We start from the raw sequence: 12,438 nt of genomic DNA, 5'->3' as shown, positions 1-12,438 counted from the left end.
GACTCATTGTGAACGGCAAATATAAAAGTTGTGAGTGTGCTAATAAAAAATAGAACGTCGTTACAAACTTTTTGCATACAAGTTGCCTATTGTTGATAATTCTTTTGGCTTTCATTTGAAACACTATAAGCGTGGTAAATTTATAAAACAGCATTTAAGCAGTTAATACTTTTAAAAGATAGATTGAAAAATTTAATATCAGTACTTTAGTAATGTTTTACTTCAAATGATTATTGTTTAAAATCTGGGCGATGTTATAGGAAAACGGAATTATACTCGAGAGTTTATCATTAACACCGTTTGTTTGTGTCCACACAATGCTCACAAGATTCGGCCATTCATACTCATCGTCATCATACTGTCGTCTTCATACTTACAACCATTAGTAGCAGTAGAACAACAACAGTCGTATAATCATAATTTAAACATGTTTTGTTTTATATGAATGAAAGAGATTACATACTTGGAGGGCTGTATTTTTGAAAATAAGTATTCAATGTATGCTCTTAATTTAAAATAACTATTAAGAAAGCATAAATTAGCCTTGACCGAGATTAAACCCGGAACATTCAAACAAAGTAATTGAATTTTTCCAGTTTAACAACGTATTTAAATGTCATTTATGATTAAGCGTAATTTTCAAATTATCGAATTCATGTTATTTGATCAGTATCCGTAAAAGTAACAATATTTTTGTAACTACTTATGTACATTGTTCGTAATGAATAGTAGCGTTTTGTTTGTTTAAATTAAAATGAATGCATTATGTTTAGAATCAAAAGCAGGTTGTTTGCAACAATTCATTTTAATGGAACATGTCCATCTATCGTATGCATGTTTTTCTGGTACGATTTCGTGTTGTGATTGCACAAGTTCAGTACACCCGGGTTGCAGTGATGAGTTTTAAATAACCATGTGATGTGCCAAAATCGACGTTGCAAAGAAGCAATAATTTGTTAGAAATTATTACTTCATACGTACATTATATGTGTACGGTTGCATTCGATATTGTTTGATGAAGATACCCATAACATTTTCTCGTTGCTACGTCGTTTAATTTGTATCCTCTCATAATAAATTCCCATGAACATGAACGAAATAAAACTTCTTTCTCTTTCGGTCCTATCAGGCTTGATTAAAAAGATCTGACAGTTTATACTGATTAAAGTATAATTGCTGTCAAAGCAGACAGTCGTTATGTTTATACCGCCATATTTGATTGATTTTCATTTTCATTTTTTACAATAAACTAAACAGAAAACACAACAAATATTGACATAATTATGATTCAAGAAAAGTTGAACAAATTTAACCGTGAACATAATATTGCAGAAACATTCATTTAAATACATGCGTCAAATCCATGAACGTTCGAAATCTTATTCCTATTCTACATTTTGTTTTACTAATTGAACTTTTTCCAACGGCAACAAGACGTTAAAGTCGAACAGTAAAATAAAATGTATGCATTACTATAATATGTTGGTGTTATATGTGGTTCTATTTTTTAGTTACTGACATATGATTATGCGTATGCTTTCGATCTCGCAGCGGTCTTTCCTTTCGTACAGACTCTTATATTGCATGACAATCTTAAACAATATTCGAGTCGTTTGTCGTTTGATAATTACACATGCAAAGCACCGAAATTGTTTTTGCTTCTGATTCATAATATACATGTTAATACACTGTTGTACATACCAACAGCCCCCATGGACAATTGTATGTAAGCCTCATATCTCGAGGAAGAGCTACAAATAAGAACACTGCAGACGTCGGAAACTGAAGTTAACCAACGTTTTGCAAGACTGTGCGAATGTCCTGATTGACATGGAAATTCAATGCTTGCATATCAAAAGTTGGATAAATAGTTTCACAAACATTGATGTTAATGGCATCTTGCAAAACACATTCAATCCATAATTTTGATTTGGTCCTTTTTATCATTATCATTTATAATATTTAAATGTAATGTTTATTGGTTCATGTACATCAGGTACATAACGGATAAAAACATGCCGGTAAACGGGTACGTGTAGACTACCTTTAAAGCTTCTCGTTATAATAAAACTAGAAATGGCGCGGCAGAGGCCGACGCGTATCCCCACGCCGCATGTTTGACCCAGGGGCGCCCCAGGGTTGGTAATGGGGCCATGCATAGTTGAGATTGACCGTATTGTCATAAAAGATGTTCAGTATCAATTTGATGTAAATCGGTGTAGAAATGAAGAAGTGAATGTAAAATAATCTTAAACATGAGTGAAAATCTCTGACCCGGCTCCATCCCAACCCCATAACTTTTGACCCAGGGGTTAGATCAAAATTCCAAATAGTGCACTGTCGCACATATGCTCACAGCTACCATGTGTGTAAGTTTCAAGGTTCTAGTGCTTATAGTGTAGGAGGAGATAGTGGCCAGGACGGGAGGACGGACGGCGGAGATAACCGCATTAGAGATTTCAAAATCTAAACGCGGACCCTAAGTTCAAGGTCAAGATCAGGGGGGTCAAACAATTTTTGCGCATGGAAAGGTCTTGTCCAGATACAAATGCATACCAAATATGAATGCAATGTCTGAATGGACACAGACGTTATGAGTTTGTTTTTAATCGCGGTCGCAGATTTCGAAACCTGAACGCGCACCGCAAGTTCAAAAATTCCATACGTATGGCGAGGTATTGTTCAGATACACATGCGTATCAATTATGAAAACAATATCTGAAGGGACACAGTAGGTATGAGCCTTTTTCGAATCGCGGATGCAGATTTCGAAACCTGAACGCTGACCTCAAGTTCAAGGTAAAGGTCACAGGGGTCAAAAATTGCATGCGCATGGATAGGTGTTGTTCAGATACACATGCATACCAAATATGAAAGCAATATCTTAAGGGACACCGTCGTTATGAGCTTTTTTCGAATCGCGGTCGCAGGAAAATCTCTGACCCGGCCTCACCCCAACCCCCATAACGTTTGACCAAGGGATCATATCAAAATTCCATCGCCGTCATCGTCGCACATATGCGCATAGCTACCATGTGTGTAAGTGTTAAGTTTCTAATGCTAATAGTGTAGGAGGTGATAGTGGCCAGGACGGACGGACGGACAGACGTGGGGAAAGTTAATATTTTTCTCCGGATTTGAGGGTTTCGAGACTTGTTTACAAATGATACCAACAGGACCGTCCGTTTATCTTATCAATTGGTGCTTAGAGAGAATCGGTTTTAAATTGCATTTTTATCATTTCTATGAATCATTAATTTATGCAATGAATGTTTCTCAAAGATTTGTGTATTTGATTGTATTAATTTCGTAAGTATTGAAAAATTACAACGATAGTCTTATTAAGTTTTAAAATGGCTGTGATTGGAAATGTTGACAGTTGTAATCTTGCTTTAGATTAAACGATATGCTAAACACACGAAGTTATTACTGGAAAATATTTCACCCAACCCAAACCTAATGTTGATCTGCTCTTCTAATGAAGAAATTGAAGGAGACAAGCCTGTGATCACCTACAACTTAAGTTCCTTTTAGTCAGAACGTGGTTTTAATGTAATTGATTTTTAAATGACAATTAACAATGTTAAAAAACATCTTTCACCATCCCTTAATGGTAATTTAATTAAATTTGTAGTTAAAGGCACACGAACACAAACAGAACACTATTGATATGAATATTGTATGCACGAATTAATATGTACAGACTTGTGCCATAAGTGAACGTCATAACGTTTTGAGTAATTGCTGCATTGGTAAGGGCAGTAAATATACAACGTTCAAATGAAATAAAAATGTAAGGGTTATATCCCTTCCTATAATCAATTATTTTTCTATGCTTCGTGAAATCATCAAGACGTATTTATATCTAGAATATGACGTAATCTGCAGCCGAAATCGTGTTATAAACAGTCATGGTAGGTGAAAGGAAAGAACTCACCCCTGACACGAAAACGGCTGTTGTTTCATTGTTTCAATCAGGTCTTCGACAAACAGAAATTTCACGAAGATTAGGCATACCACGGACTACAATAGCTGGGATTATAAATAGATTTTTGCGCACGGAATAGTGTTGAAAACTTACAGAGAAAAGGAGCCCCGACAAAAATAAATGAACGTAAAAGTCGGGCATTGTTGCGGATCGCAAAACAAAACAGGAAAAAAACTTTATCGGACATAACTGGAGATAACAATCAGAATAGGAACGACACAGTTTCCAGACGAACCGTACAGAGGAAATTGTATAGTGAAGGATATCACAGGCGTGTAGTTGTAAAACGGATTCGAATTCGAGAATTCAACCGGAAGAATCGCGTAAACTGGTGCAGAACAAACAGAAGGAGGACTGTAGGCCATTACTGGAAAAGGGTAATCTTCAGTGACGAGAGCAAAGTTGATATCGGGACCGACAATAAAGTTTTCATTTGGAGAAAGGTAGAAGAAGATTGGCTACCGTGTTGCCTCGGTACTCCCCCAACCCCTAAGTTCAGTTTGATGATATGGGGTTGCATTACATACGAAGGTGTCGGTACTGTAACTGTTTTAAAGGGTAACATTAATGCTGAAAAGTATATTTCCATCCTTGAAGATAATCTCTGGCCATTGTAGCTCGACATTTCCCGGATGGAAGGTACATATTCCAGGACGACAACGCCCCGATACAAAGAGCCCGGGTTGTAAGCCAGTTCAAAACAGAACATAGAATTCATTCTATGATCTGGCCTGCCCAAAGTCCGGACTTAAATATAAGAGAGAACGTATGGCATAGGCTTAAAAGACAACTAAAAAATCAACCCGATGTCGTAGACACACAAAATAAGCTTGAGGCAGCCATTCGGGACATCTGGATAAACATTCCTGTTGAATATATTAGAAACTTGTATTCGAGTTTACCAAGGAGAATACAGAGTGTAATAACATTGAAAGGCTATATAACCAAATATTAAGGTAAATGGTTAATGTTTAATATGTTTAAACCGCTTTGTTTTATTAAGCACATTTATTGTTGACGTCAGCCATTCAGTTTTTTGACGTTCACTTGTGGCACATCAGTGTACTTGGAAAATACTTGAGCTCTACCTGAATGAATTGTACATGCTATGTTGGATTTTGTATGATGGTTCTGGCAAAATCTCGTGTTTTCTTTAAATAAATGTATATCATTTTCGCAATAAAGCAAGGTATATTTTGATAAGGATTATTTGTTTAATGCCACGAAATAAAACACTCACACAAAGAGTATAGTTCTTGACGAACTGCGTAGTACTACAATAATTTTGGACTAGGTTAAAAGTAAAAACGACTCTTATAATTGTCAAAATTAAACGCTCTTTGTGCGTTGATTTTACAGTAGAATTATATTTTGCAACGATTCCGTCAGAATATTGGTTAAAGAAAAATAATAGAATTGCTTGTTGACATAATCGTGTACAATATTGTTCACTGCCGTTATCCAATTAAGTTATGAGCCAGATTTGCCCAGAATTCTCCCAGTCCATGAGCGGGCGTCGTTACTGGCTGCATTGGATGAGCATCTGAAAGACATGATTTGCATTGAAAGAGTTATATTAACAATGTCTTTATGTTAATCCTTAATTGGGTCTCTTTTGAAAGGAAGGATTAAGAATGTATTGGGTGTGAGACTAAAAACACGATATTGTTGAAACAAAATGTTTTGAACAATGTATATGCGTACATCCTTGGTGTGCATCTAAGAAAATAATAATACGATATTGAGAAGAGATTCATACAGTATGTGTATCCGTTTAAGTAGATATTTTGCCGTTTTCATCAGCATTTCAGTCATATAATAGCGGCTAGTTAAAGAGATCAAAACTTGCATTAGTTAGGTATTTTCAGCCTAAATGCCAGTAACTGAAAACCTTTGAATCAAAGGTAGGGGAAATGGACGTAGAAAAGATTTCATAACCAAACTAAACACAAGTTATGAGGCTGGGATGGTCATCATCTGATTCGTAGATCAGCGCTCTTCCAACTGAACTGACCAGCACGGTAAGTTGCGGTTAGGGGTTAAGTGACACTTATTGTCCATTTGTTCTTAACTGTGACATGATTAATAATTTCCTGGTGGTCTAATGTGTTATTTTTAGGATTTAACACGTTGAAGAATTACCCCGTTGTCAAATGGACTGATCAGCATAGATGGCATTTAAAAGAATACTATTGTTGATTTGCAAAGCCGTAAAATAGGAAAAGATTTGGATTTAGAACCCGCAGCATTTATCATATTTTTACAGATAAATACCGAAATATTAAAAAAAAAAGTAATCGCTGAAATAACAAACAATGTGAACTTGAACGAGCAAACGCTAGAATAGAGTCATTCATCACGCCACTGTTGTATATGCTTTTCCGATATATTGCAGTTTAAAACAAAACTGCTTTCTGACATTTTGTCTTATGTATTTTTGACCCGATACCCGATGTGCGTCATTGAGAAATTGCCTTACATTGCAAATGATATAAATTAACGCCTTTGCAACATTGAAAATGTTCAATATGTAAGATTTTAGAATAACGGACTAAACTTATATGACCATACTCAAAGGGGCGTATGAAATACACAAAATATAAGGACATATACATTATGAACAATTCCCTGGTGTTCACGCTGATTTATTTCTTACATAAGAATGTTCTACAAATACAAATATGACTTGTTTCCAATGCTCATGTCACCTTTGATTAAGTTTAAACATATTAAGTTATGGTCTATAACATCTAAATCCTCCAAGTACATTTTTAGATTAACTAATAATTCGTGTATTGGTGAAGATCCAGATAATGTTACCTCTTTGGAAATCAAACCCGGGATCTCCATTATATTACCCGAGAATGTGTAATTTTCTTGATTTTCTATGCTTTGGATAACTTAATAGACGTAGTTTAGTTGAATGAAAATATATGTATCAACATGTCGTTATTTTGTTGTTTATAAACATTTATGAAATAGCTCATGTTAACATTTGTATAATAGAACGATTAAGAAAATGAAGTAATGCTTCCCCCATTCAAATACGCGGGGTTAAATTGCTTCGCATTTGTACGACGGTCGGTCTGTAGGTCGGTCGGTTGTCATAGGTAGGTCGAATTGTGGAACTGTTGTTTCCGCAAGATATCTAGACAACGCTTTGACATACGACTATTCAAATTGGTATGATGATCACTTGCTGGAAAGGAATACGCAAATGGGCTATAATTGTCGACAGTGCAAAGGTCACTATCACAGGGATTAGTTACAGTAAATGAGTTTCTGAACGATACTGTAAGACTGATTTGTCTTTAGATCATGGACCTTGATTTACGTAGTACATGGGAGAAAATAATTGACCATTTTAGCTCGAGGTCAACAGGCAAATGTTCAACGTTACTTGAGCATGTATCAACTTTGGAAGAACGTAAGACGCACGTAAAGATTCGGTTCATTGGACCAATAGTCATGGTCCAAGGAACTTATTTCATGAAATTGGTTTCAACATATATTCTAAGAATTCTTATGCTCATATAAAAATAATGGTGATAAGTAATAACGAAAGATGAATCCTAATGAACCGTGATGATTTTCAAATCAAGATTTCTAAGTGTCGTGCTAGTCGGGGTAGGGGTTGCGTATACATGTTTAACGTCGTTTAAATTGTTATATTGTTACATTCAAAGATGATCAGTACAGTAATAGAAAGAAACCTGATATGATTAATTTGCATGACACATACGAACAAACATCAAACAAGAGGTTACCATATCGACAAAGTGACGACTTGAGGAGACCACACTGTAGATCATCCCATTTGCCATATGTATGGGTACCGTAAGTTAAGTGAATGTCGGGAACCAGTGCAACACAATTCTCCCAGTAATGCGTTTGATAGTGGTAGCGGAACTGGAACCAATTGGACCACGTGAAAGGATAACCTGAAGTCACAAAAGACATTTAATGATTCATCAAGCACATAAATTTCAGATTATTAATTAAAACAATTCGTCATTTAAATAACATGTATCTGTTCATTTGCCTAAAATCAAATGATTTAATATATTAATTTGAGAATCTCCGCAATATTGACATTAAGTACAGAAATGAAAACGCTCGCAATTATGGAAAACTAGTAAGGGAACCAATATGTCGATTTGTGTATGTATATAAGTGTATGTATATAATATGAATAAACGGCAACTTAAACTAATCATGAAGAATTGATGGTATTTACTTGTTATGCTGCTATAGTAGTTTCGTCTGTAGCTCTAATGCGATTCAATCTTAGGATCCTAACTGTGATTCTTGTAATGATGAGTATGTTTAAAATTTAAAGATACTCATCATTACAAGCGATCCAACCCAAAACATGCTAATGACACGTGAAAATGAACATTGTATAATTCTTTAATTTTTTACTAATATTCTTTCACGCAGGAAAAATAAATACAGCATATAGTAAACATTTACACAATTATTAAAATAAAGAAACAGACATGTTATCCACGCAAGCGATCTCAAATTACTTTCGTTTCTGTAGAAAGTACAGGTACGAGCGGTATAACATTGTTTACGTATACATTTGTATTTTAACATTTTTACTACTTAAGGTGTTTCGGTTAACCGATTACTAACCGGTTACGGCAAAAGGTTAACCAGTTAATGATTTGTGTAACCTCTTGCATCCCTAATTTAAATTGTTATATGTTTTGAATTCCTAACAGTTTTTATGTAGAAATAATACAATTCCAGGATCATAATCAAAGGAATCATACGTATTACCATCCGCTATTATTATATTAAAGTTATATGGCCAATTTCCTATACAAATACAATACAACACTTCCCATTAAAATAATTTAGGCTGTGGTCACAACCTGGAAACGGTATAGACACAGTACGTGTACGTTCAGTTCTAAGTGCCTCTTTTTCAAGTTCTTACCCGATGTCCAGGACCAGTGCTCTTCTTTACCCTGGTCTGACAGTCCGATCCACACGGAATGCTTAAACCCGCTTTTGTAGCCGAAGTTCATAATAAAGTCCTCTTCTGCCTGACTGGTGATGTACGCAAGATGACCTCCGTTTGCGTTGCAGTGACGTTCGGCATCGTTCCACGTCATTGGTTGAGCCACGATTTCAAAACAGCTGTCACCATGAACCGTGACGTGTCCACCGTGGGTGACGACATTAAGGGGGCATTTGTATGCTGAAAATAAGGTTTAAACGCTTTTTACTATTTGCTATGACCTTGACAAAGTGCCATTTTAGTATTATGCAAATTGAAGCAGAGTGAATCATAATTTAAAGTTTTTTTTCTATTTTTATTTTCGTGAAAACAAAGTGTACATGCGTACTCGGTATAGTGGTAATTGGAGGTGATGTGGATGGTATGATTTTTGTCGGTAAAGCGGTAGTCGGAGCTGTAAAAGTCGGCAGAACGGTAATCGGAACTGCTGTATAGTGTCTGGCTGTTGTCAGTAGATCGGTTGTCGAATAATTAGTAGTAAGCAAAACTGTTGTCGGAACCGCTGTGGAGGGTATGGTTGTTGTCGGAAGAGCCGTAGTCGGAGCTGTAAAAGTCGGCAGAACTGTTGTCGGAACCGCTGTGAATGATATCGTTGTTGTCGGTAGAGCGTTAGTCGGAGCTGTATTAGTCGACATATTTGTTGTCGGAACTGCTGTGGATGGTATGGCTGTTGTCGGTAGATCGGTTGTCGAAGAATTAGTAGTAAGCAAAACTGTTGACGGAACTGCTGTAGATGGTATGGCTGTTGTCGTTAGAGCAGTAGTTAGAGTTTGAGTTTGCGTCAAATGTGTTGTCGGAACTGCCATGGATGGTCTGGCTGTGGTCGATGCTGGTATTGTTGGAGTAGGAGTAGTCGTTGGAGCAAAGGTTGGGGCTTGGCTAGTCGGCTGAGATGTTATCGGAGCCGAAGTAGTCGGTTTAGTTGTCGGAGCTGGAGTATTTGGTGAAGACGCTGTCGGAGCTTGATGCGTAATTGGTGACGACGTGGCTGGTGTAGATGTCACTAAAAAATTATTAAAACTTTATTTTATTTGAAGTAGCAAAGATACGATTGCGTGAACAAAAATAAATACTCACACAATTAAAACATATATTTTAGCGCAACAGAAAATAATCGTTATGCGTATCACATCTTATATATATTATTTTCAAAAATTGTTCGATGTGTAAAGAAGCATATGTTTAACCTATGTCGGCAACATCGGGATTTCCGGGACAGTTTTGTATCAAATCATTTGTTGTCTTCTGAATATAACCGACCTGAAAAATAAGCAAACGATCATAGCTGATTTTGCTGTTTCTATGTGACATCTTATTTGAAGAGAATTGACTGATTAACATCTTGAGGCAATTAAAGACATGGAGATTTTTAACAAACATCACCGTTCTTGCGTATGAGGTTATACATAACGCTTGATTTATCGGTTTTGTATGCATTTATTAATGTCTTATTTAAATGTTTGTTACGAATGGAATAGCCGTGCCAGATACTATCATCAAGTTATTGGTTCATTTTATTACTCTTTACACGCATTTTACAGGAAATTCCTAAACATAAACATAGTGACATTCTCAGACAGTTTCAGTAAAAACGTAATGTTTGATGGTAATTGTTTGTTTGCTGTGTTACAATATGTTACATCATCATAAAAGGGACACAGTTATATTTGTAAACAGAGCTTCACCTCATCGAAAGCAATTTTGTTTGTATTAAGATCTTTTCGAACGTCTCACATGACGCTTAGTCATTACGATTACTATCTGTTTCAATTTCAGTGTAAAATCAGCAATAATAGTGATCAAATCGGCAATTACACGTACAAATCGGCGATTACATTGTAAATCAGCAATGACCGTGTAAAATAGGAAATTACAGTATAAGATCGGACAGCAATCACAACAACAAATTATACGTCTCAATCTCCGATATAGTTTTCTAGATTTAGTGTTTAGCATTAAATGTAAATCTTGTTCATACTTGTTTTTCGAAGTCTATTGCGGTCCAGGTGTTGTCATTCGTGGCCAAAGCATATATTGCCTTGCAATCAAACTCGTACATATAACCTGGTGTGCAATAATAATAATTATAAGATCTGAAACGAGCTGTCCGTTGATACAAATCTTTATTACGATTCAAGGAAGTCACAAAGCCAAGTTCTTTCATTTTTAAATCAAATTTCCTGCACAATTTTTTGAAATATATTATAAAATGTCAAAGAAGGTCGCATTTCTTAAAAAAACTAAGCATTGCTATAGCCCCCGAAAACATTTTGATACGCTTTCATATGTATCATCATTACATTTTGACGTCGTATTTTCACAAAAATTGAAAAAAATTGATGTCACATCAGTACATACTTATTTAATAGTACAATACTCACATTATATATTCAATATTGGTTGAAGATGCAAAATGTTTAAAGATGTTTTTGGCTGTTACCACGAAAACAAGATTAGGCATAGTATGTAAACATTTTTTGAAAATACGACATCAAACTTATATAAACGGTAAAATTATATATTTTTTTGAAAACATGCGTATTAATGAAATAAGTTCACTTATGTAACATTAATCTTGTTAACATGCAGTTACAATATTTGTAAATAGAAGCTTATGGACAGTAAAACTGAAAATTACAAACAAACAATGTTTTCTTCTAATAATTTTAAGTTTCAAGTATTTTTGACGGCATTTAGTTTTAGTAGCACATTATAATTTCAATTTCATAAAAAGTATGTATACTTTATGTGTGTGTCAAAGTACTAACTTACTTTAAGTCATGTTGATTTGTTTTAAAAACTTGGCTGCATGAGGTTTATGAGGGCTGAACTAATTAGTCTTTACCAATTATCTTTGAAGATGAATCTTTTGCGACGTGAACCTCGGTTTCCACGGCATACGTGCACAGACACGCGAAGTCGCAAGTTACCAGTCTTACATGGCAGCATGTGAGGAAAACTGCAGTAAGTAGTCCAAAAACTCGAGACATCTAAAATGATGTAACTTATACAAGGAATCACGTTTATGCTCTAAGATAATATTTTAGTATTACATATTAATAGTTTAATATAACATATGTCCATATTGTTCAATTGTATGTGACTAACATAACTCGCTAATAAATCAGTGTTTGAAAATTTGTTTGACTTTGTAAATGTTAAAATCTAGTTCGCAAAGAAAACTTAAAATATAACGTAACGGTATGTTATAGCTGTTATACTATTTAAAATCAGTTATTGTCTGTCCTACTATTGTGAGTTATAGCGATTAAGTGTTATATTGCGGATGACAAAAACAAAATCAACAGCAACATCATCTTTTACTTTTGCAATTACAACAACAAAATTACTTTTTCTAAATTTACTTCTTACACCACCACGACCACCACTTCTACTGCTACTAATGATAAAAATCAACAAC

General features: G+C 35.2%; 2 protein-coding genes across 3 annotated transcripts in view; one reads left to right on the top strand and one right to left on the bottom strand.

Moving 5' to 3' along the window:
• Positions 1-12,438, top strand: part of LOC127847369 (L-rhamnose-binding lectin ELEL-1-like) — a 128,530-nt gene that overhangs the window by 32,467 nt on the left and 83,625 nt on the right. The window lies entirely within an intron of this gene.
• Positions 5,215-12,438, bottom strand: part of LOC127847368 (mucin-5AC-like) — a 117,631-nt gene continuing 110,407 nt past the window's right edge. Inside the window, exons 2-8 of one of the 2 annotated variants that reach the window (XM_052379233.1) lie at positions 11,863-12,007; positions 10,996-11,081; positions 10,205-10,277; positions 9,346-10,020; positions 8,934-9,197; positions 7,756-7,929; positions 5,215-5,531 (exon numbers count right to left, since the gene is read on the bottom strand). In XM_052379233.1, the coding sequence (XP_052235193.1) occupies positions 5,446-5,531; positions 7,756-7,929; positions 8,934-9,197; positions 9,346-10,020; positions 10,205-10,277; positions 10,996-11,081; positions 11,863-12,007 (1,503 nt within the window). In that variant the 3' untranslated portion in view covers positions 5,215-5,445. The remainder of the gene's footprint in view (positions 5,532-7,755; positions 7,930-8,933; positions 9,198-9,345; positions 10,021-10,204; positions 10,278-10,995; positions 11,082-11,862; positions 12,008-12,438) is intronic. The other variant, XM_052379232.1, reaches the window with a different exon arrangement.

Source organism: Dreissena polymorpha, chromosome 10, assembly GCF_020536995.1.
Source record: "Dreissena polymorpha isolate Duluth1 chromosome 10, UMN_Dpol_1.0, whole genome shotgun sequence".
Lineage (NCBI taxonomy): Eukaryota > Metazoa > Mollusca > Bivalvia > Myida > Dreissenidae > Dreissena > Dreissena polymorpha.
The sequence above is the reverse complement of the archived record's forward strand: the minus strand, read 5'-3'. Positions and strand labels throughout refer to the sequence as shown.